Source organism: Simochromis diagramma, unplaced genomic scaffold (genome assembly GCF_900408965.1).
Source record: "Simochromis diagramma unplaced genomic scaffold, fSimDia1.1 OVJJ01000487.1, whole genome shotgun sequence".
NCBI classification, from domain to species: Eukaryota; Metazoa; Chordata; class Actinopteri; order Cichliformes; family Cichlidae; genus Simochromis; species Simochromis diagramma.
Window position 1 is genome coordinate 2,710,436 of NW_024387305.1, and position 25,809 is coordinate 2,736,244.

Below are 25,809 nucleotides of genomic sequence, written 5' to 3' on the forward strand. Positions count from 1 at the left end.
AATTCCTTTTCACATAGAATCTACAAGGTGTTCAAACCGTTCCTCAGAGTTTGGTTAATGTTAACATGACATCATCACGAAATTTCTTCAGATTTCTCTGCTGCACATCCATGATGGTGAATCCCGTATTCCGTGTCATCCCAAAAGTGCTCTTTTGGATTGAGTTCTGGAAATGGTGTGTTAGCCTGCTGTTATCTTTGTACACTCTGATCATAAAGGGTTGGACATGTTCAACAATACTCAGTTGGTACTAAGAGGCCCAAAATGTGCCAAGAAATTATTTCCCCACACTGTTTCACGGTCACATTCAACCTGAGCCACTGATACAAGAGGATGGATCTCTGCTTTCATGTGGTTTACTCCAGATTCTGACTGGTAGTGACTGACTGTCTGGGTAGGATTCAACATCTTGTGGATTTAAATGCTCTTATATATACCTCAGTTGTAACAATTGGTTATTTGAGTTACTGCTGCCTGCAGCAAGAACCAACAAAACATTTTCACCTAGATCTGCCACTCACTGAATACTTCTGTTTTTCTGCACCATTCTCTGTAAATCTGAAGAGATGCAGGAAATGTTATGCAGGAAAATTCCATGTCATTCCCATAAACGATCACGTCACTCAACATCACTTTCCTTCCTCATTCTGATGCGCTGTTTGAACTTCAGCAGGTGCCTTGACCATGTTTGCATGCATAAATGCGTTGAGTCGTTTCCATGTGATCTGCTGATTAGATATAGTTGCATTAACAGTCAAGTGTATCTAACAAAGTAGTCAGTAAGTGTAGATGTCTCATTGTGATCCAAACGTATATGTTTCACTATTTTACAAAGTAAACAGTAATCCTTAATCTATATAAAATCCCACAAACTGTTATAAAATAATGAGCTGCTCACACATTAAACCAGCCGCTTGTTTTCCAGCTGTTGGAGAAATGTTTAATATACAGTATATACAACTAACAATGTGTTTTTCTTTTTTTCACCATTTGACTTTCTGCAGGATCAATTCTACAGTAAAGCTGATTAAACGAAAAAGTGTGCCAATTAAAACACTATGTACAAAAGCTTTGTAAAACCAAATCTTCACTCGTCAATCATCAAAGCGAACTGATCGACATGTATTGATATCAATTGAAAATTTCTTATTGGACGGTGCAGTAAACCCAAGTCCCGCCCCCCTGTTATTAAAGTCCATTCTGCGCGAGTGGGCTCGTTCAAACTCCCCCAGAAGGCCTTGCTGCAACTGCTGCTGCGCGTCCTTCCCTAGTGCCATATTTGCTCCACCAGTGCTCGTCGCCGCCGGCTGGAAACCCTTTTTAAAGCCCCCCATCAACCGGAGGAACTTCTGCTGTTGTTCAGAGCTGTTGAACTGCGCCGTGCTCCACTGGCCCAAACCCTGCAGAACAGAAACAAAAGTTCATAAACATTAGAAATGCATTCAGGAGTAAAGTTTCCACATTTAAGAACCTTCTTCTGCTTGAAGACTATAATTCTGTAGCTACATCCAAACTAAACGCATCGTTTTCTCTCCGTTTTGGCCTCCCGTCCACACCGAGACGGCGTTTTCGCTGATGGAAAACTCAACATTTTAAAAACGCTCTCGAAAACGCTCGCATTTGATAAAGGTGCTTTCGCGTCGCAGTGTGGACAGCAAAAGCGGAGACTTTCTAAAACGATGACGCATGTTAGTCATGTGATGCAGTCATGTGACCAATTAAACAAAGACAGCGGAGGGCATTATACAGCAGTTGTTTTGTTTGCTCTCAATTTTGACAGCCCTATTAAAGATTAATGTCAGTCTGTACATGCTCCAGATAGCTTTTCTTCAAATTCTTTAACTCTCTCTCGCTTTTGCAACTTTGTACTTTTGTGTTACTCGCAGCAACAACTCCACCTCATTGTTAGTCCATTTAAAAAACTCAGTGCTTTTCCTCAACATTTTGCCGCCACGTTTCAAAGAGCTGGAAAGTAAATAAGCGGCAGACAGAAATGAGGCAGGTCGAATAGTCTTGCGTTTCACGCATGCGCAGTACTGGAACATAACCGTTTTCGGCCGTTTCAATGTGGACGCACAACTCTGTGAAAACGGCTAAAAACGCTAGTGTGGACGCGGAGGGTTTTCAGACGAAAACGCCGTTTTCAAATCTATCCGGGCTAGTGTGGACGTAGCCTTAGAAACTTGGGATTATTTGTTTTAAAAGATGGGGGCATTTGGCAGGTAGAACTGATCTTAAAGACGTATGTGAGCATTGTGAGAAGTTTTTTTTTTTATTTTTATCTTCACCCACAACAGAGTCTTCCTTAGATAACCCCCTATGTCTCATCTCTGTTTACCATTCCCTTTTTTTGAGTCTATCTGCCATGTTAATTCATTAAAATGCATTGGTGTTGCACAAGGAAGGGCATCTGACATAAAAACTCTGCCAGATCAAACATGCTGAGCTACGTGCTGTGACAAACAAGTGCTCGATCATTTAAAGGCATTTAAGACACGGGGAGATTGCATAGTGGTATTCTTTGTAAAAACAAAACAAACAAACAAACAAACAAACAAACAACACTAATACCGACCGTAGGTTTGACTGTTTTGTCAGGTTGAGAGGCCTTGTCGATCTCCATTTGTAAAGCCTGTCTTCTTTCCTTTAAGACAAAAACAAACAAAACAAAACAATCATCAAACTGCACTGCATAAAACACAAAAAGCATTCTGATTTGCTTCGCTCTGTAAACTCATTTTACATCGTGGGCCACATACAACCCACTTTGAGCTTAAGTTAAAATACCCTTTCTGACAGTGTAAAGGTATTTAACTGCACATTTAATCTCTGAGATATCTCAATATATGAGGAAGAAGAGTAATTTAAACATTTTGTCTCCGCTTTTCAAGATGATAAAAAAAAATGCTGCTCCTGTAATTATAAAGTGGATTTTTTTTTTTGTTGATTCCCAGAAAACTTCCTATTTTTGTAATTTATTTTTACTGTGGACACGCTTAAAAACAGACACCTATAGCTGTACATTGGAACTAAATAATAAAAATACATAAGATTTAAATAAAAAAAACACATTTAAAAAAGCTCAAATAATTAAAACAAAAGCTAAAAAAAAGAAAAGGAAAAAGTGTTTTAAAACGAGTTTTAAAAGTAGACAGTGAAGGGGCCTCTCCACCTGCAGAGGCGACTGGGCACGATAGAAAAAGCCCAGTCGCCTCTGCGCTTCCTACTGGATCTTGGTCAGCTGACCTGAGACACTGACAGGGTGTGCAGGGATCAGGAAGTACAGCGAGGGAAGGTGGGGCAAGATTGTGAAAGGATTTAAAAACAAACGTAAGAATTTTAAAATGAACTCTAAAAGACACAGGCAGCCTGTGCAGCGAGGCCAGGACAGGGGTGCAGCTGACGCGAAAGTAATGACCCACTGACTCAGTGGTCAGTGACGTCAGACAGAAACTACAGTTTAACAACTTGAATGAATGTGTTTCCTTTGACCTTACGTGATATATGTCACATCTTGCTCATAGTACATAATAATGTCCCTCAGGGAATGTTTGATGTGACAAGGGCTGTTAATATAAAAGTGGCCTGTAGAAGAACAGCGTTTCCTAAATTTCTGAAGGACTACGTGCATTTTGAAACATGCCAATTCCTGATTATGGCAATAAGTTTCACACATCAATCTACGGAGAGGTAACGAGAGCTCTGTTGACCTGATTGATGGTGATCTCATCAGTGTTTCCACTCCTCTCTGACAGGAAAACCACGTCGACTTGGGGAGACTCCTGAAACTACAGTTCATAAAAAGCTCATACACTATTCATACCATTCAAATAAAAAGCATCCAGGCACACGGCTAACAACCTGAGAGAAGCGCACTCACCTCTGGGTCTTCCCGTTCTTGTTTGATGTTTTTCTTCTTTTTAGCAACAGGTTCAACTCCAGAGTCGCTCGCGCGTTGCACCTTAGCAGAGCTCTTTTTCTTTTTGCTCTTCTTCTTGTCACCAGCTTCGCCACTCTGCTCATCCCCCTGAACCTCCTGTTTGTCTTCTTCCTCTTCACATTTTACCTTTTTTCTTTTCTTCTTCTTCGGCTCTTCTTCCTCTGCATTGGTAGACTCCACAGTAGCTATTTTACATTTACCCTTTTTTACCTTTTTCTTAAATTCTGTCGTTACTTCATCATCAGTAGTAACAATAACACTGTTTGTTGATTTCTCTTGCTTTTCACTTTTTCTAACTTTGTCTGATGCTGCTTTGCTCTTTTTGTTTTTGCCTTTAACCTCTGTTGTTTCTACTCCATTTTCTTCTTTAGTCTCAGTTTCTTTCTTTTTCTTCTTTTTTATTTTTACGTCCTCGTGTTCGATTTTTTCTAACTTTATGCCATTTTCAGCTGCTTTAGCTTTCTTTATTGTTGCTCCTTCCACAGTTAAAGGGCATTTTTGTTTTTTCTTCTTTTCTTTTCTTTGCCCTTCAGTCGGCTCTGTGCTCATATCTAAAGCATGTTGCTTATCTTTCACTTTCTTGGGCAGACTGTCTTGTTCCACTTGCTTTTCTTCCTCCTCTTCTTTTACCATGTTTTCTCGTTTTATTTGTGTAGACTTATTCTTTACGTTCTTCTTCTGTTTCTTATCCACTACTAAAGTATCTGTAGTTTCTACATAAGCCTCGCCATCAGCCAACACCTTATTTTTCTTCTTCTTTTCTTTGATTTTCACCTCAGTCTCCTCTGTGCTCATATCTAAAACCTGTTTTTTCCCTTTCTTGACTTTTTTGGGCAGATTATCTTTTCCCACTTGCTCCTCTTCCTCTTCCACCATGTTTTCTTGTTTCACCATGTTTTCTTGTTTAATTTGTGTAGACTTATTTTTTCCTTTTGTCTTCTTCTCTTTCTTTTCCACTTCCTCCTCTTTTACTAAACTCTGTGTAATTTCTCCTAGACTCTCACCATCTGCCAGCAGCCTCTTCTTCTTCTTCTTTTTGGTGACATCTTGTCCATCAGTGACCTCAGAGTCATTGACATCATCCAGAGAATCTGTTTTCCTCTCCTTCTTTTTCTTATTTTTTTCCTTCTCACCATTTCCATCCCAAGACCCGTCTTCGATGCCCACAGCATCAGCCATTTTGCCTTTCTTCTGTTCTTTTCTCACCTCTTTTAGGCTGGAATCATCAGCTTTTCCTTTTTTGTGTTTCTTCTCTTTCTTTATATTATTTTCCTCACTCTTCTCTTCCTCCATCTTCATTTTCATGATTTCTGCGTGCCTCTCCTCAGCTACAGGTTTCTTGCTTGACTGGTGAGAGAAAGTTCACTGTTACTTCAAGTTTCTATTCTGTGTTTGTGGAACAGTGAATGACAGAGCAGTAAACACTAACCAAAGGTTTGGCTGGCTCTTTGGGTCGGGACTGCTGATCAATTTCTCTTTGGAGGGCCAGTCGCTTTGCCTGAAGAGAACCAATCAGAACTGGACATAAATATTTGTAATAAAAATGGACAACCCCACCGCAACACTGTTTTGTGTATTGGTTAGCATGACACTTATTCCAATCTAAGAGTTTCATTTCAGATTTAAAATTCTGATCCAAATGTTTAAGTAGTAAATAAGTATATTCTCCTCCTCGTCTGCAACAAATGTGGCATTATAAGTGTTGAAACAGACTGTTTAAGCTCAAACTACAAATTTAGCAATGTTGGAATGGTATAAGTCAAGCTGAGAGACCAAATTTCAAATGGAATACAGGACACAGCGAACAGTTAACTAAACATTGCGTTGAATTACTAATTCTAACGCTATAATTGTCAGATATGTGGCAGCTTATCGTCTCACAGGCTGACATGTGAAGTCTGACCTACAACCAATATTCAAGTCTGGATTACTTTGTCGCCTTGTAGCGTTAAAAAGTCAGAATAAGATATTCCGATTAGGTTGGATGATCAGTACCTGATCAATTGTGATTTCAATGGGCTTGTGACAGGACCTTTCAGAAACAAAAACTACGTCCTCATCGGAATCCGTCTGAAACATAAAAGGGAAATATCAGCATCCATTCAGACACATCTCTAAGCTAACCGGTCCATGGTCTCAAATATTTAGAAAAAAATGAAGTTAAAGCTTTACTAAAACACCAGGTGTTGTGTTTGAATATGCACGTTAAAGGCAAACTAATATATATAATATATAACAAAACTAAAGCGATTTGATTCAAGATAAGCTGACCAGGTTTATGCACAAAACGCTACAGGTAACTGGTCACGCTAGCTTATTAGCCAAAGGGAGCTTACAGTAAAAAAAAAAGTTAATCCGATCCAGAACTGAACAGTTTAATTAGTCAGACAATTACACTATTTTGGCACAAGCGCATCGGATATTGTAAAATACAAACTTCAAAAGCGATTTACTTACTTTGCACACTTTTACAATTCACGTGGGTAGCGTTTTACGTTCGCGACCCGGAAGTAGATTTTTCTCTTCCTGCTAGAGACGAGAAAGGAGTCCGTAGCAACGGAGGCGAGCGTGCACGTAAGTGAGCTGCTAAACAGTTTGACAGTTGTTTAATTTTTAATTTTCACTGTTTTTGTTTGTGTTAACCATCAACATTAAAACGATTAAAAAATTTAACTAAAATATGCACAATTTTCAATTGTAACCCAAGTAGGACCAAATTCAGAACTCATAATTACTTTGTCTTTATTTAAACAGACGTATGTAGTTAGATGTATGATTTGCTTATGATAATGTTAAATACCCTCAAGTTATTACTGTCAGTGTCATTGAGGAAAGTCAGACCATGAACAGTCAGCAACGCCTAACAGACGTCTCTTTGAAACATGTTTTGTGATTTGAGGCTGACTTTAAAGCATGATCTCACTTGAAACTTGCAAAATAAATAACAATGCTGTGTTTTTAAGGTTATTATGCATACTTTTTATAATGGGATTTTAGATATGGTTGTGTGTGCTGAATTTCTTGTGCAGGTGGCAGAATTTCTTATGAAATGGCAAGGGGAGTGAGATGAGCCTAATGTGCCCCTGTCAAAGTTGTACTTCCCCCTTTTTGGGTGACATTCCAGTATTGACAATACACTTGTGACAGCAGATAATATCATTGAGCTTCAAATGCACTTTGTTCATGACACAAATAACAGCTCAATTATTCCAAGCCACTTACTTACCACAGGGGGAAGGATGCATTTTACACCAGATGTCCTTCCTAATGTAACCCTCCCATTTATTCAGGCTTGTGATCCCTGAGGCTGGGTTTGTGTTGAAAAAACAGGTATCTTTCAAAGCAGGATCCACAACTTAAACACATAGTTTGAGGAGAAATTTTGGGAGTTTGGCAGCGAAATCCCTGTTATTTTAACAGTGAATTCACCCTGCTGACTTCTGTTACAACCAGGGATTAAAATGGTCTGAAATGATGTGGCACCTTAAGTAAATTAGTAATTTACATCTCTTTAACGCATGATAAAATCAAGCCACTTAATTTTTCATGTTTTGTGTCCAGCATTCTTACAAGCCTTTCTAAACACAGGCTCACCCCCCCGACATCCCCTTTAGTCTAAACAAAGCCAGAAGCCAGCGACAGGTCTCCGATGCCTTTATTAACATGTAACCCTCCCCCTGCAACCTCTTGTATCCAGCCATTGCAGATCCAGCCATTAGCTTTATACTCTTCCATGTGCATGACAGTCATTTTGACCAAGCATACAGTTTTCTGTCACCCAGCTTTCATTCTGGAAATGGACGTTTAAGAGGCCGCATCCGAATCCAGCTCTGCTCCTAGTAGCTAGCTGCAATCCTCCTCCATCTCCATCATCCAGCAGGCCATGCTTTTGCAAGTCCCTGACGTTCTTACTACTGAAAGCTTACTTATTTTTAGAAGACTCCCACATGCAGTGAGGATTTTTGGCTATTTATGTGATATGACTTGGCTCGTGATTTAACATAACACAGAGAAGGCGGATGTGTGTGCCTTCATATCAGTAGTTTCAGTCCTACTAAATAACACTCAAAGCTAATGATATAGCTTAAGTATCATAAGCAGATTTGCATATATATTAAGTTTTAAAATACACTCTAGATCAGGATTGTTAAGGAGAATGTGTGGACTAATATGTGGAACAATTTTAAGGATAATCTTTTCAGAAAACATACATTTATATGCTTGAAGTGTTGCTTGGAAACCAGTTTGGTGTTAAAACAGTTGCACCATTTCTTTCTTTATTTGTGATTCAGTTACAGTGCACTGAACACTTGACGACGATACATCTGAACTAGATGTAGTAGTACCTGACTTTATAGTTATCCCAACAATAAAAACAACAACACCAGGGTATATTTAACAGAATAGGTGCACTGATGTATTAGTCACTTTGTGCAAATCACATTACAGACATTCATGTTATGCTGCCATAAAACAGTGACAGAGCTATCATTATAAGAGGATCTCAAAAAAGAAATACCAGTGCTTTTTCACATTTGGAACAACTACAGTACATGTTTAAAAATCAGTTATATAGGCTTAATACATTAAAAAAAATCCTACAATGATCATATTTTCATTGTACTATATTAGAACACACGGCTTTACACAAAAGTAAAATCACTCACAGTTTAGTTGTTTAGTGTTATAGTAAGAAGAAATGGTCTCAAGATCAGAGAAGAACATTGTGAGACCTGCTTTTCAACCTCATTTTACTAACTTGTTCAGGATTGGATTCAGAATTCAGTCTCAAAGTTAACTGAGTCTTAATAGGTTAAATTCAACACAAACTTTTCAGCATTGTAATTAAATGGGCTTGATTTACTAAACAGGACAAAATAGTGCGTGAGCACGATCCCCAAATAGCACTTACAGGTGTGGTTAGTTATCTAAACACACCCACTTTCAGTTCATTATAATATCAATTGCAAAAAATGTGATATGCTGTTTTTCAGTGTAAAATATCACGACTGGATCGGTCACAAAAATCTCTGAAATCCCACCTCTGACATGCAATCTCGTTACTGCAATGTCTTTGTTAATACTGATGTTACTTTTTTTTCACACCAAAACCCAATTTCTGCTTGTGCAATACGTCAGCAAATCTGGCCCAAAATATCAAAGGTTTCCAGTTAAATTTACAGTTATGCCAAATCTTTTCATTTTGTTTCATGGAATTTAAAGTTTAACTGTAAAGTGGGAAGAAAATGCAAGAAAACCCTTTGGAATTATCAAAATAACCCTACATGTAAACTTACATTTGATATCACACATAGTGTTATCATTTTGGGCCACTTTTGTTTCTGTTGCGCCTGGGACTCCACCAAGTGATCACCACCATTAAGCTTCAGTATAATGTAAGGATGGGTGGTATTAAGCTGAAGTCTAGTAGAGGTTAGGTAAGAAGGTAATAATGAGAACAATAAGCCTAACCTGAAGTAAAATCACCATCTCTGTCTTGCCAACATACCATAAAGCCTGCTTTGTTGTCATATTGACTGAGGTGGGACCATAATACACAAAATTAATGTCTTGTTGTAGTCAAAAAATGTGAAACAACTGATTAAGACCTTAAACTCATAGGGGAAGTTCTTACAAAGGTGGGAATCAAGGGAGCCCAGACTTTTATAAATTTTGACTTCTTTTTGCAACATCAAGGGCCCCTGCTGACCGTTAGAAAGAACCCATGTTTAAGGCACTTTGGCACTAGCTTTACTTATCAGACTCGGAAGCTACAGCCGTCTTTTATATACATTTTATGGCTTTCTGGAATGAATTTATTAACCACTGTACTACAGAATGATTTCAGTGAAATATAATCCTAAAACGAACCCAGGAGCATCGTTATATGACAGTTTAGGGAGGTATAAGATCCAAGGTTCATTATTTTTCCTTTGTCAATATATATTCACTATGTTTAATGAAGACTAATGACAGCTGTTTATTTCTCACCACCAGTTAATGGATAAAAACCCAATAAAAAAAATTAGATTTTTAATTCCAAAGGGTTTACTTTTTCTGCCATTTTTAAGATTTTATCATACATCTAAAAAATGTTGATAATGCACAATAAACTCTGCAAGACAAAACAGTCTGACCACAGAAACTGTTACCTGTTTCTTTTAGGTTTACACATACCTGGCCTTCCTCAGCAACGGGATTTGCTTGATTGTCCAGAAATTGTTTTATTTTTAAATGTAAATTTTCTGACTTATTGGCTTAGAGGGGTGAGACTGTTTTGTCAATGATCTCTCCAATGCCAATTTATTAGAAACACAAACAACTGGTCATTTTCTTTAGTATACAGTTATTAAAATTCTAGAAAACAAAACACTTATGTTTTGACAAAATACATTACCTTTAAACTGTGCTTTTACATGCATGTCCAGTAATGTCAAATATCACAATTCCCAGATGTAATCAGTGCTGATAAAGTGCAAAATTACAGCCACTAACAGTAAACCCTATTTACTAATACTGCAGGATTAGTGCTGCAGTATTAAATGGCTTTTTATCATAGGCTTATTAAAAATTAACCTTGTTTAAAAAAAACAATCCACAAGCTGTAGAGTTTTTATTCACCTTTTAAAATCTATTTGATAGTCCTCCACAGCCCTGCACGAGATCTGCTGAATACAAAGCCTTTATGAGTAAACACTGTGAATGTGGCAAACTGCCCAACAGTACTTATACTGGAAAGGCGAGGGATAGAGAGAAAATCACTATGCGAATCCTTTGGGACTTTCCAGGATGAAAAACAGAGGCTGTGCAAGCATTGTGGGTGTAAGCAGGTATTTTACATACCTATCCTAACAGCTTATTTGTAGTTGTAGCTTGAATGCAAACAAAAAAAAAAATAATAATAATAAATGACATACAAAGTGCATTTTTATGAAGTAAGCATGGTTGATAAACAAAAGTTAGAATGTTGCAGCACTGGTTTGGTGCTGCTCAGGCAAAAGAGTTTACCTCAACACATTCAAGTCTTCCTCTAAGCTCAACTCTGTCATGGTTTAACAACAGGTCATTCAATATGTCTCTTTTAATATAATATAATTTTTAAAAAAACACTTTAAATATAACATTTAGTTGTGCTAATAGACTTCTTGTTCTTGTGTGTATGTATTATAATTCAGATTACACCTGTTCATCGAAAAATGCATCATCGAAAAATATCACTTTACTGAGAGATGTCGCTTTCTCTTCCCTCTCTTGTTCCTTTACATCCATCAAAAAAGCCTTCGGGAAAATGTAGGCAAAAATACCACTAGTTTCTTTTTAAAATGCCAAATCTGCACATGTGTGGCAAAAAACACAAACACAGTAAACATAGCTATCTCTTATGAAGTCGCTTCTTTGTGATATGTACCGTCTTTAATATTTCTTCCCTCAAAAATGTGACTGAAGTGTGTCCTCTTCAACATTTGCCCCGTATATTACCATAACCGTCGTCCAGTGTAGTTAACTGGGGCTGTGGGCATCTATAAGACACGAACAAGTAGTGAGAAAGTACAGCATTCTACTGTATCTAATCTACTGTACAGTCATTTTATTCCAGAGTGATTAGAGGCAAAAACGCAACGTTTGTGTTTATGGCATACTTACTGTACCACCGTTCATCACTAGAGCCATCTCGGTAGGTTGGTAGACATGCCCTCTGAAGGCGATACCAGGACGCATACTTCCATGGCTGCCGTGGTATGTTCCGCTTCGGAGAGCTGGCACCCACACACACAAAAGATGCATTTGGTACTAAGAATAACCAATGTGTCATCTGATTATAATTATTACATAACCTTGAAAGTCCAAGCAGCTGACTTTAAGTATAACTTTCATACTGATCATATACCTTTTTGTGATCTTTATTTGGATGAATAAACTACAGCCATGTGAAAGAGAAACTTGTCAGAGGGCTCTGCATTGTGTCAGCCACTAAGTACACCCTTACTGCTTCCATAAGAATTAAAAGGGTAAGTGGCATCCGGTTGCTGCTAATCAAATGCACTTGATTTGTTGATCACTGGTTCGTGTGGCACCAACCACATGGGTTGGTGGTTTGTTGATCTGAAGCATTCAGGTGCCACAATCTTCCCAGCAAACATCCCAGTAAATTCACCCCAAGGTAAGGCCGTGTAGTGCTTAGAGGAAAAAATAACAAACAGCTGCATCTCAGACTCTACAACACTCAGTTAACTTGCTAAATATTTAAATTCTTGACAGCACAGTTAAAAAAGACAAGAAGTATGGCTTGTTTAGAAGGGCTGTCAGAATAATATCGTTCGGACAGACAAAATTAAAGTGAAGATGTTTGGCCAAAAGGCCTTTCGCCCAGTTGAAATGCTTTGGTGTGACCTTGTGAGAGGTGTGTGAGTTATTGTTGCCAAAAGTGGTTCAACCAGTAATTGAATCATGAGCTGTACTTAGTTTGTCACAGGACTGCATAGAGTCCATTGAAGATTTATTATTTATTTATTTATTCTTAATGCAGTGAGATGTAGCTGGGTGCCTTTCCATAACAAAATTGCTTACTGCTCATAGCAGTAAGCAATTTAAATGAATTCAGTTCTACATTTTGACTCATTTGAATTAATTGAACACTTGTTTTGTTGCCTTCTTTGTTCTGTTCTCTTTTCATGTCATGCATTTATTTCCCACACTTGTTTCTCAGTTACTTCATGCCTACTGATTCTGTCTTTGTCCTTTCTGCCTCTGTTCTTTTCTACAGGCATCTCTGTTTCCTGCATGTTTCTGATTTGCAGTCACTTACAAACCTGCTCAGTACATACTGTTGCTGTTGCTCAGTGCCCTTTGTTTCACTCTGCTTTTATAGATAGATTGAGGCAGATGACTGCTCATACTCAGTCTAAGTGACGTCCAAGGTTTCTTCTTGTTAGCGTTCATATTAAGTCTCCTGCAAAGACTGAACACTTTAAATTTGCTGGCGTTCTGATTTGTATAAGTTCATTTCACGCCGCACTATGTGACATGGATTTAATATACCTGGGCTGGAAATCAAGTTTGGTTCATGTAGACTCTGTGCTTAATGAAAACTGCTCTGTCACGAGCTATGACGCTTTGCTATTTGTTTCCACTACATTCCCTTAGTTGCTTTCACAAAGGCAGCTGTTGACATGCTGTATTTAAAAAAATAAATAAAGAACTGCTGGTGTTGAGTTGATTAGTGCGTCATTTCAGCTGCATTCCTGGTTGGCTGGTTATTTAATTGAAGTAGGTCACAGCTACCGTGAAATTGTGAGATAGTTATCCTTGATTTCTAACACTGTCAGAATTTTGTCCCAGGCTATCTTTGGTTGCGAGACCATTACAACAGCCAACTTTAACATCTCTCACTGTGCAATGCAGGATCTCATGTTTTGAATTTTTTTAGTAAGTCAGACATGTTAGCAGCCCAACCTCAGTCTCTTAGCAACTTTCTGAAGTCACTACAAGTACAGTGTTGTGTCTTGATGCATGCTCAATCATCCAGGTAAGTAAATCTCCAAAAGTTGGTTCTGTTCATCTGGACGTAGCGTTTTGACCCTATCCTTGGGGTGGACCAATTTTTGGCGCAGCGTTCAGATATGTGGATGACACCTGGGTGAAAATCAAATCTCAGGATGTACCACATTTCACGGATCACATTAACTCGGTGGACCAACACATCAAATTCAGGATATGAAAAGTGGCAGGTTAGCCTTCTTAGACTGTGAGATTTCCATCAGTAATGGGGGACATCTAAAAAGCCGATGTGTGCCGTAAACCTACGCATACGGATCAGTGTTTAAGGTTTGACTCTCATCATCCACTGGAGCATAAATTGGGTGTCATCAGGACGCTACAACACAGAGCGAACAGCATCCCCACAGACACAGCGGCCAGGGAGGCAGGAGAACATCACATCAAGAAGGCCCTGAGTAAATGTGGTTATCCCAGCTGGACATTTGTCAAAGCTGAGAAGGCGCCAAAAGAAAGTCGATCCAAGAGAGAAGGACAACAGCTGCCTAAGCGAAAACCTGTAGTGATCCCATATGTGTCAGGAGTATCGGAGCAGTTGAGACGCATTTTTTCTAAACACTGGGTCTCTGTTGCTTTTAAACCCCAAAACACGCTGTGCCAAAAATTGGTCCACCCCAAGGATCGGGTCCCCCGACACAAACAGAGTAACATAGTGTACGCTGTTAAGTGCCAGGAGGACTGCCAGGATTATACATCAGGAAAACCAAAAAACCTCTGGCTAAGAGGATGGCACAACACAGAAGAGCCACCTCGTCAGGCCAGGACTCTGCAGTCTATTTACACCTACAGGCCAGAGGACACTCTTTCAAGGATGAGGATGTACACATCCTGGACAGGGAGGAACACTGGTTTGAGCGCGGAGTCAAGGAGGCCATTTACGTGAAAAGGGAAAGACCATCTCTGAATCAAGGAGGGGCCTAAGGGTACATCTGTCACCATCTTACAATGCTGTGATTGCAGCCATTCCCCAACTCTGTGTGAATGGTCCTCATGGCCATTGATCAGTGGGCTTTGGTCAGTGGGCTTTGATCAGTGGGCTTTGGTCAGTGGCTGTTGATCAATGGTCATGAGAATTTGCACAATTAAGATTAAGGAACTGACCTCCCAGCCCATTGTTCCTTCAGTGGGCTGGTTTCAGTCATTATGCAAATGTACTGGTTATAAGATTGGGGAAACCTGCAGTCAGCTGAGACTGAAGAAGTCATTTGGATGAGTGATGAAGCGTTTCTCCCACAAAACGCTACGTCCAGATGAACAGAATCAACTTTTGGAGATACGGTGTTGTGTCTGCACTGTCTTGTGTCTGTATCGTGTATCGACTTAAAAGACATGTGCTTGATGAAGAACGGTTTGATAAACAAGCCCCTTTCCAGTGTTTTTGAAAGGCGTAGCTAATATCAAATCAAAAATGAGCATGTACTTTTTTTAAATTCTCAGTTTCAGCATGTTTCGCAAACATTGCATTCTTTCTTTATTTCCATTGTTTAGACTGTCTGCACTCATTTTTACAGTTTCTCCTCACCTGAGCAGTGGTCTGATTGGAGTATATAAAAACACCTGTATGGTTATGACTGAATCACTTCCTACTTAGCTTTTCCTCATGGAATGTGACCTCATTAGTTTAGTCCTTATGTATTATTTATAAGCCATAAAATGTGCAGATCTGCATTTTGGTTGGGTTTGTAGAGAGTAAGTGGAATCCCATGTTTTTCTCTCTTCATGAATACATTCCACATTACGGACACTGAAACAAAAAGATGACAAAACATTTCCCATTTCCCAGCAATGTAAGATCTGTGTTATCATTTTTATGGCACAATAAGATAATGCACAACTTGTTTGTGTTAAATATCTGTGCTATGTTGTATTTATTGTTTATTTAAGTGCAACAATTCAAGAAGAATCTAAGTTTTTCTTAGTCTACAGTATGTTCCATTTTTACACGTTTGAATTGTCTTTTGTTTTTTATTTGTTTCATTTATGTTAGGGGAAATAAATTAAACTCAAAACCAATAGTTTAACCTAGAGATTTAGTAATACTACTTTGAAAAGTCATTTGGTTACATGTGTAGGTGCGCAGAGTTTGTCTATGGAGACCTGGATGGAGAGTAAAGACCTGCTAAACTGTGAATCATTTTTTAATAAATGTTATGACTGTGTCAGAAATTCCAGAATGATTCACTACATATACTAACCTTAACAGTGAATGATAAAACATGTAACAATACAATGAGACTCAAACTTCTCATTTGACTGAGATTTTTTTTTAGCAAAATTCTCCTTTAGGAACTGTATTTCCCATGTGCCCCAGTGCAAAGGTACACGTATCCCACAGTGCCTCACAAGAAACTGTACAACGGAAGGTCACCATCCAGCCCTCGCATACTATCAAGTACTGCATCAAAAGAAAAATGAGAGCAGTGCACTGTAACTTAAACTGTCTTGAAAGGATTTGTTAGTATTGCTCAGTATATTATGTCTTAATCACAAAAATGCTTAGCAGTATTTATTTATTTTGCTGATTTTGATCTTTCATTTAAATGATGCGTTAGCAATTATGCAATAAATTGGCACTTAGAAAGTCACACCATTAGTGTCCAAGAGTGTTTGCTGTTGGTGGTGTTTTTCTTTTTTCCATTTTGCGACTGAGCTCAGTTCACACTCGTCTACATAACATGACTTAATATGGAGCAGCGCATGGGAATGAGACACAAGCAGTATTTTTATTGTTGTTTGGTTCTTTTGTTTGTATGGGGTTTCTTTTGTTTTTTTTTTCATAAACTGAGAAGTGGATCATTTTTAGGTATTACACACACTCACCAGCTGCCCTTACAAACTCACGGTTTTTAAAACATAGCTTAGACTACATTATCAGTTATATAACGAAGAGAAACCTTTACCTTTTGCTTTCAACCACAAATTAAATTCTCTTTTAAATTTCTCTTTCTTCTAGATCTGACTGCCTATTAAGAAGTCTAAAAGGATCACCAAATATCATCATCATGCTGGAGACTGCATGTGCCTTTCTATTCCCTTCACTCTTTGTTTATCCTGGCTTATCGAGGCTTAGCTCTTCATCTGTGCATCTCGCTTCAAATAAATATAGCGAGCAATCAAAGTGAGATGACTCATAACTGTACTGCAGTAAAAGCCTGTTGAAAAATCAGACATTTTCTGAGGTTTAATTGGATTCTTCCCATACAGTACCTAGAATTGAGCTTCCCTGTCTGTAAACAAGACTACTTGCCATTCATGGTTGGATGGTGATGTAGTTATTTTCATGTATGATGAATGGAAAACTGGCCTGCAATTCAAAGTAGGATTAGTTCAGTTATTACTGTAAAAAAAAAAAAGAAGGTGATTAAAAGCAGAGGATTGACAAGCAGCAAAGACCTGGGCAGTAGTGTGTCATGCACCATAACCATGTACCCATCAGATTTTTCATACATAAATTTCCCATTTTCAGTCTCCGCTTGACTTGAAATATTTTGGTTAACCTTGTGTTTTCATGAACTCGTAAGAGGCTCAAAGAGTTTTAATGGGAAAAATGTAAATGTGATAAGATACCAATTTTTATATCTAATTGATATTCAGATTGATCTAACATAATTTTATTTTAATTAATATTCTTTTATAAATTATTAATAAAACTAATTTGGAACTGTAACATTAAATGTATTCAATCAATTAAAACGATTTATTTCAATTTTATGTAACATGTCTGAGATTTTAAAAAGACAAACCACATGAATTACTTTTGTTGTTTTCTCCTTTTTCATTTCTCTTCATAAGGTTGTCACGGTCCCCATTTTTGTTGCCAGTTGCCTAGCAACAGTGGTCTCATAATTTACTGTAAAACACTCAGATGCTAAACGTATTTTGCTCTCAACCTAACATATTGAAACTATGACCTAATAAGTTCCCTTTTTTGTTAGATTAGTTATCTCTGTCACTCAGGTATAGACATGCACACACGTCACATAGGCTTACTTGCACTGTGTTCCTCCATTGAAAAGGCCTGGTTCTCTTGGAAGGATCGGTGCGAATGTGCAGGGAGCTCATCTCCGTAATGTGAAGGAGGAGACGTGTGACTGGTGTCAAAGAAGTCTTGCGTGTCGGATTGTGAAGTTTTCAGGAGACACAGGTGAGTCTCTGGGATAGCGTGGAACAGGAGCAGAAGCCATCCCTGAATAACCAGGGCGACAGCCAGTGCAGGCTCATCAAACACTTTTGCATCCTTATTCCCCCCTCCCTTCTCTCTGTTCCCCCTTCCCCTTAACGTCTGGCTGCCGTAAAGGTAAAACCCCAGCCAGGCCACCCATAGTAATGCTGAAGCGAGACTGGACAGGACGAGCCAGATTGCGTTACACTTCCATTTCCGTTTTTCACTATCTCCTTCTCTGTCTTCGTCATTGCCACTTCCTCCATCTATTGCCAGCTCTCCACCACACAGCACCACCCCAAGAGAGAGACCCATGGCTATGAGAAGAAGCCCCAAAGTGTAACTGCAGGTAAGGGCAAAGTCTAAAGGTGGATATTCACAGGCTGGGTGACCCTCCCTAACTACAGTCAGCAGCACCCATTCGGCAGAGATTATCCCCTGAACCAAGGCCAAGGCCAGACCGAGTGCTGCAAGGGAGCTGCCAGATGGGCTTGCCTTTCCAGCTACCAGCCTCCTGAGCCTCACACCCTGCACTAGTAAGCTGGAAAAGCAGAGGGCAAAAAGGGGTCCCCAAAAGGCCCTTCGAACCACACAGAGCGCCTGGTTCTTCCCCACCAGGAAAGCCAGAGAGATGGTAAAAAGCCCAAGAAGTGTGCCCAGAAGCAGGAGTAGAGGCCCCAGGCTGGAGCGCTTGGCAGGATCAGAAATGGAGCGCATCTTGACTAGCAGGAGCACAGCGAGGACCACTGATGTGAGACCGCCGCTGCAGGCCACAGTCTCCAGAACAACACCCCAGACTGATTCCAGGTCGCAGAGCACCCTGTATGGAGGATCCACATCCACACTACATCCCCGGGGAGGAGGTGGCGGAGGAGAGGGGTGGGATGACCCATAGCAAATGAGTGGCAGGAGGCAGATGATAATGTGGCTGAGAGCCATCTTAGAGACAGAGACAGAAAACAGTGTACTGGTGAGAAGAGACAGAGAAAGGGTTAAAAGAAAGAGACAAAGATACAAGTACAGGAAGGTTACACTGGGGTGAAAGCTCCAGAGAAGAGGGAGGCAGGGATGTGAGTGTGAAGGTAAATTTCTGCATATTAGTTCCTACTGCATCCTCACAACACCGTAGAAACAGCAGTCAATATCTGTTAACATCCAATATACCTGTTGTGTGAGATGTTTCAAACACACACAGACACATACTCGCGCATTCAATCCACACGACAGACCTGCTTTTAGCACTGGGCAATAGTTTCCATGGAAACGGGAAACAGCGTGGGCTGGCTACATTGCACACTGGGCTTTTGAGAAGTCGAGTTCAGTACCCCAAATCACAGAAAAACATAGGAGTATGCACACACACACACACAGACTCAGTGTTTGTACTGATTACTGAGAATCACATTGGTTAAAAGGTTTCCTTAGAATGACTCCAATCACAGTATAAACCCAATCAATTCAACATTGTACAAAAAAGTTTTAACCCTCAAACTGTAAACAAGCAAAGGCAGAAATGTCCTTTTAAGGTCTGAAACTGAAATACAAGAATAAGTTAATACACATAATGAACACAAGCACAAACCAAATAAAAAAAAATAAACAAAACATCATCAAAATTTCAACACAGTTTGATTTTTCTAAGAATCTCCAACTCACCTCAGATAAAGTCTTCACTTGATTTCCTATTATTGAGGGTGCAGAGGTATCATAATTTTCCACAAATCATTTTTGGCATCACTTCACTTAGTTGAAGTAATTTTGTATTCCCTGTTAATGAAATCCTTGAGGCAGCAGAAACAAGTCGGTTTCCATTTTGTCTTTCAAAATGTCGCTGTCTGTGCTCACAGCTTCCACTGTTTTAAAGTACAAAATAACACAATTTGAAAGACCAGTAAATCTCCTGCTGATGCACTGACTTGTCCAGCTGCTCCAAGAAGAATCCACAATTATGATGCATGCCTTGATACTTCACACACCCACACAGTCAAATATATCTTCTGTCTCTTTCACTCGTCTCTCTCACTCTCTGCCTCACTCTCTCGCTCCCTCTGTCGTCTTTCTATCCATTCTGTCTGCATGTCTGCGCCGCTCTCTCTCCCTGCTTCACGCTGAATCTGTGGAGGTGTCAGAGATGCAATCCCAGCTTACTTTCGTTCACCCACACACTGGGAGTATGTTGAGTATGATTTGCAGATGCACCTGTATAACTAGGAAGAAGATAGGAAATAAGTGCAGTACACAAACATCTCACAGTCAGCCCAGGATTAGTCACTAATTTGCACATTCGAGCTCCCACGTCTTCCTCTTACCACTTGTAAAAGTCTTCTGCACACCCATAGTTGTGGGAGGTATAGATTCATCTTTCATCAATAAATTATACCAAAGCTATTTTTTCAGGTGGCAAGATGTCTATTGATGGTTTGCATGTGTCAACATGATATAAAATGATGGGTCTCATGTGGTCAGTCTACACAGGTGAGCCTTGTGGCCATGTATCTATTCTAGTAGAGTGTTGCATAATCTTCTGGAAGACATGATTCAGCCAAGTCTGCTTAGACAGGATTAATCCTTTACCCTGCATGTGATGTTAGAAAGGGACACGGCATTGGGAAAGTCATAATGAGCAGCTACCATTGTCACTGAGCCAGTTTGGATTAGTGTGTGAGAAACTGGTTCTGACAGATGTATGAGCTCAGTGATAGTGAGCAGGCAGGAAAAAACAAAGCTGGTTTGTGGTACACAAATAAGTAAAGCATAGACTGTATAAAAAAAGGACATAGCCATGATTTGTAAAGTTGTGAAGTCTTAATTCAAGGATTTCTGTCACGACCTTGTTGATTACATGGAAGTGAGCATAATGTGGAGTGCTAGGTCGTCTGCTAATGCTATCAAGCTGCATCCATAGACTCAATAAACAGACCCACATACCTCCTTATTACTATTAACAAAATACTGCTCACCAGAAATGTTGCACAGACCTCCTGAGCAGACTGGTAATATAGAAAGCCATTGTCTTTGGTCAGCAGGGAGCATTAAAAATGTTCCAAGAGGCACCAAGATTCTGTGCTTGAATGAGCTGAGGGGAAGCGCCAGTTAAAGGTAATATTTCCATAACTATAATAACTTTATGCAGCTATTAAGATTTGGTAAGTTATCTGCCGAGATCAAAACTTTATTTATTTTTGATGAATTTCTTTATTGTGCTCTAATTTAATACTGCAGTCTACGAGGATCAACTCTGTTTTGGAGACAGCTTCAAGTGGCCATTAGACGAGCTTAATTTTCAGTGCTGGACAACAAGTATGCACACTAGTGTCATACTGAGTCGATCATGTCAGTGTAATCCAGATAATGAGCCCTCACATGCAGGCAAGCAGCAGCTTAAGTTTATAATTATAGATGAATAGAGTGATGATGAATTGTTTTTTCTGTGCAGCTCATTGTCATTTAATCCTGCTACTAAAATGATTAAAAGTTACTAGAATAAAATAGTAATAATACCTGATTACCTAGGTTGGCATTACCCTAAACATTATAAATAAATGAGTTGTCCTTGAGGTACCATTAAAAAAGGTCATGTCTGTGCAGTAAACACAAAGTAACAACTTGCAGTCATTTAGTGTAGTTTAGAATGGCATTTTGATTGATGTGACAATGCAAACAAACATCTGAATTTCAGACACATTACAGCATAATATATACAAAGCCTTTAAAGCTCAATAATTACCACAATATGCTGTATAAAGCTTGTTTAATTTTATTTTTCTACATTTGACAGAGTGTCAAATATGAATCCAATTTTCAGGCAGTTGCTTCCTTGTATGTGCAGTCTTTTTTCATGCTGTTAGTGCATGATGCCACTGGGGACGTAGATGCTTGCTACGGAGCTCCCCAAGGGACATTGGAGAAAAAAACAGTAAAGCTAAATTTATGCGAGATCTCGCAAAATAGGCTGCATCCTTCACAGGTCGCAGTTGAAGGACGAGACGGTGTATCCGTCGTGGCCCAACCTATTCCAGAATTCATAGCGTGGCCCAGCCGGCTCCAGTATCCAACAATGGAGGCAGCTACGTAGTTTTAATATTAGTCTTTATGGGTCACAAAATAAACTTTTAAGATATTTTCAGGTGTGAATGTAGCTGTGTGTATTTTAAGTTTGATTCTGTAAAAAGTGACAAAAACATTAGCGTTTACTGTACACTCTGTGTGGGAAGAAAACTTTCTACAGCAAAAAATTAAACTTCAAATCTGTGCAAGCACCTAGCAAGCCACCACGGGAATGTGAAATTCACAGAGAAACGCCCACTGACATGACTGTTGCAGCACCGGGCACCCACCCCACTCCTGCTAAACAGGTGAAAATAGCTTGAATAGCAACAGGACCTAATGCCCCTGAAACTTTGATTTTATTTATTTTTTGCTGTTTTACTTGCAGCTATTTGAAAGAGCGAGTGTAAACACAAAACATTATTTTATTTTATATGCTGGAATATGCAGAAAATAGGTCTAAATGTTAAACAAATTTCTTCAAGCCAAAGACTGTTGCATATAATTTAATTTTTGCTTAATGTAATGTGCATAAAATTAAAAAATTAAAACTAATAAAACAATTTTTAACAAGAGGCTTTCCATTTGATTCAATTTTATATGATGGATTATGCATAAAAAATAGAACTGTGCTAAAAGGTCTGTTGCTTTATTACGTATTCAGGTTGTTTATCGTGTTTTTTGAAAGGTAACTAAGTAACTAAGTACTTTTGAAAATAAGTAATGATTAAAGCAATGGGATTACTTTTTTTTGAGAGTTAATCAGTAATTAGTAACTAATTATCCTTTTCAAGTAACTTGACCAACACTGGTCCTGACCTCATGATAATTAAGATGACATCATGCAGTTTGAATGCAGTTTAATAAATAGATCTTTTGCCACAGACTTAAAATGTTTGACAAACCTTCACAGGTTGATATTTAGAGTTTGCATGTGTTTCCTGTTTTGTCCCTTTGAGCATTTACGACAGAAATGGAGAAGCGCTAACAGAATTCATCAGTCCTAATCTTGTTAATCTAGGAGTGTCTATTGTCACATTCCAAAAAAGAGGCATATTCCAGCTTTATACCACCTCAGGTCTCTTCTCAGTCCAGAGCCACACTGAACCCTAGGTATTATGTTTCATATAGGGGCTCCTATGGGAATGACATAATGTCTTATCTTCAGCATCCTTACAATATACGCCGTAAAATGCACATTGATTAGGCAAAATATGTTTGTCTTTAAAAATATAGTCATCTAAGAAAGCATGGATGGACACATGGCTGGAAACCCAGATTTACATTGTAATTATTAACAATAAAACCATGGCCATCAATAGTGTAATTTGCTATCAAAACATACATGAAAAGACAGCATTGAACCTGCAAGGACTCAGTTTTTATTATACTATAATAAGGACAGAGAACTATAATATACTAATATACTATACTATATTATCACTGATGCTGTTATCATTTAGAAAAGATAGAAATGATCTTTTAAGCATACTCAAAATGCACCAATATTATACAACAGCAGCTCTGCACTGGCAGCTATAATCAAATCATCCTGCTTATCAAATGTTAACTACCTGCTTGTTAACAAGTTGATTGAAGAAGTTTAAATATGTGAAGTGGAGTTAAAGTCAGGAGACTAGGAGTGTACCTGACACGGGTGGATGGTGTGTATGCAGGAGTTTAAATGGTGATACTAAAAGCTCCTCCTGAAAATACTCTTTTATCAACACCCACTGTGTCAAATGCTGGCATTACGTTAGATGTCACTGACTGTTTTAAGTGCAAACAGATACAAAGTCCTGGTGTTTTTACCTCATTTGAGTCCCAACTCCTGACTTTAAGCTGTCCCGTGGTTCTAATTATAGTCATCTATTGTCCACCTAAATATAACGACTTTTTTCCTTCGGAATTTTCAGACTTCTTGACATGTTTTATCGCTCACTATGAAAGGATTCTTATACGGGGGGACTTTAATATTCATCTGTGTTGTGAGGATAAACCCCTGGTCAAAGATTTCTTAAATGTAATTGATTCCTCAAATTTCACACAATCTGTGTCTGGGCCAACATGTAAAGGCCACACCCTAGACGACGCCCCGCCACACACATTAACCAGGTAAAATACATATTTAGGCAGAATTTTGCAAATATCTATTTTTCATTTTTCAGCAGCATAGTGCTTTTTTTCAAATTATTTTTAAAAGTCAAGTCAAGGCTCCAAAAGCCCAAAGGCGATATAAGGGTGGCGGCTCACAACAGTTTTTGTTTGCTACATGGATCATTTTAGTTCAGGTTGGTGTCTTTCCTTTTGTTATTTTTTTTTTAAGAGTTCAAAATGTAATTTTCTCTGTAGCACTTCATAGATTTCATAAGCAACACACCTTAGTTGTTCACACAAAGCATAAAGGTATAAAACAATATATACGGTGTTATCTTCATTTTAGATGTCAAAAAGTATTTGCGGCTCCCAGTGTTTTCTTTTGCATGGAAACTAGGTCCAAATGGCTCTTTGGGTCTTAAAGGTTGCTGACCCCTGCCCTAGACCTTGTCTTGGGTTACGGACTGAATGTATCGGTGACTGAAAACTGTGTTTTACCTATTTTAGACCACTCAGTAATTTTAGTTGATATTTTAATCCCTAAATCTTCAGCTCCTGACAAGGGGAAAATTACCCCTCAGATCCTCTCGTCATATTAGCCCCGAAGCATTGCTTGGAGTTAAATTACATTTACCTGATGTGTTGGACCCCATTTTTACCCAGGAGTTATGTGTGGACACCTTGACTGCGAACGTTAATATTACACTTCTTCTACTGGACTCTGTTGCACCTGTAAAGAAGTTTTTTTTTTTTTTTTTTTTTTTTTTTTTTTAAATGCATCAGAAACAAATGCAATTCGTATGCAGAGTTCAGTTCATCCTTGTCATTTTTTTTTTTTTTTTTTTTAATAATAGGCAGGGTGAATGAATGAGGAAGAGAGCAAAGGAGAAGAGCTGAGAGGGGGGGGAAGAGAGGAAAAAACAAGAAAAAAAAAAACAAACAAAAAAAAAAACAACTCTGGCACCTGTGTGGAAAAGGAAAAACAACAAAAAACAACAACAGAGGAGACACAACAACGATCAACTAAAAATAGAAAACAAAGCACCACAATAAACTCCAGACTAGTACTAATATAAACGATATTGCAGCACGCAATAGACACGCAATGTGCTTGAAGCCAAGAAAGCTGTAGTCAACTTGTGTACCGTGTGTTTGTTCATCCGGGGATCAGCAGCGCATTCCAGGTTTCTCCATGGACGATCTGCTAGGGAGTGGGGGAGCACAGCCCCGTCCTAAGGGGAAGCAGTATGGAGGAGATTCCGACTCCAGAGCCCAAAACAATAGACCAGGAACCAACAGAGGGCACCGCGCCACGTCCCTAAGACTGGGAGAGTCCCACCTGTAAGAATAAATTCAACAAAGGATTGGCTGGTTAAATAGAGCTCTTGAATTTGAGAAGAAATTGTAGAAAAGCAAGCGTCGCTGGCATTTCCAGACTAGAAGTATTTCTCCAGAGGACTCATGTCTTTTTTCAATCAGCGATGTCTGGCGAAGCAATTTTTTCTTCAATCCAAACTCATCGAGTCATAAACATAACTCAAAACTCTTATTCAACATAGTGTCGCAACTTACAGAGAGTAAGTCATCTCTCTACTGTTTTAATTTGACAGCTCATGACTTTCTTATGTTTTTCAGAGACAGGGCTGAAACACCTAGGAATCAGATTACTCCCTCCTCGAGCTGTACATTAGACTACTCAGCTGCTTTACCTGTTGGTGCTGATGAACTGTTCTCTGACTTCAAGGTTATTTCTCTGTCTGGATTAACTAAGGTTGTAAAAGCAGCTCGATGTAAAACCTGTTCTTTGGATCCTCTACCTGCTAAATGTTTTATCATGGCTGAGATCTTACCTGTCTGGGAGCTCTCAGACTGCTGGTTTTAAAAATGATCTCTCTCCCGAGACCTGTGCAGTGAGGCATGGGGTCCCTCCTGTTTTCTATGTATCTGCTGCCTCTTGGTGTTCTTTTATGTTCTTTTAATGTAACTTTTTATTGTTACGCTGATGACC

General features: G+C 38.9%; 2 protein-coding genes and 1 long non-coding RNA gene across 4 annotated transcripts; 1 reads left to right on the forward strand and 2 right to left on the reverse strand.

Annotated features, from left to right (window-relative positions):
- Positions 1 to 140: 140 nt before the first annotated feature.
- knop1 (lysine-rich nucleolar protein 1) lies at positions 141 to 6,495 on the reverse strand. 2 transcript variants are annotated; one of them, XM_040004599.1, is made up of 7 exons: positions 6,398 to 6,495; positions 5,936 to 6,010; positions 5,370 to 5,438; positions 3,881 to 5,287; positions 3,711 to 3,788; positions 2,576 to 2,644; positions 143 to 1,400 (listed from the first exon to the last, which is right to left on the reverse strand). In XM_040004599.1, the coding sequence occupies exons 4-7, from the start codon at positions 5,243 to 5,245 to the stop codon at positions 1,095 to 1,097; spliced, it is 1,818 nt and encodes a 605-aa protein (XP_039860533.1). In that variant the 5' UTR covers positions 5,246 to 5,287; positions 5,370 to 5,438; positions 5,936 to 6,010; positions 6,398 to 6,495; the 3' UTR covers positions 143 to 1,094. The 2 variants fall into 2 exon arrangements, with proteins under 2 accessions (XP_039860534.1, XP_039860533.1); XM_040004600.1 differs by lacking the exon at positions 3,711 to 3,788 and having other exon boundaries at positions 141 to 1,400.
- Positions 6,481 to 16,848, forward strand: LOC120716907. Its single transcript, XR_005692054.1, has 2 exons — positions 6,481 to 6,514; positions 16,449 to 16,848. It is a non-coding gene; the product is annotated as an uncharacterized LOC120716907 (long non-coding RNA).
- Positions 9,469 to 19,837, reverse strand: gprc5bb (G protein-coupled receptor, class C, group 5, member Bb). The gene is made up of 4 exons (XM_040004601.1): positions 19,314 to 19,837; positions 17,486 to 18,596; positions 11,585 to 11,697; positions 9,469 to 11,460 (listed from the first exon to the last, which is right to left on the reverse strand). The coding sequence occupies exons 2-4, from the start codon at positions 18,594 to 18,596 to the stop codon at positions 11,416 to 11,418; spliced, it is 1,269 nt and encodes a 422-aa protein (XP_039860535.1). The 5' UTR covers positions 19,314 to 19,837; the 3' UTR covers positions 9,469 to 11,415.
- Positions 19,838 to 25,809: the final 5,972 nt, after the last annotated feature.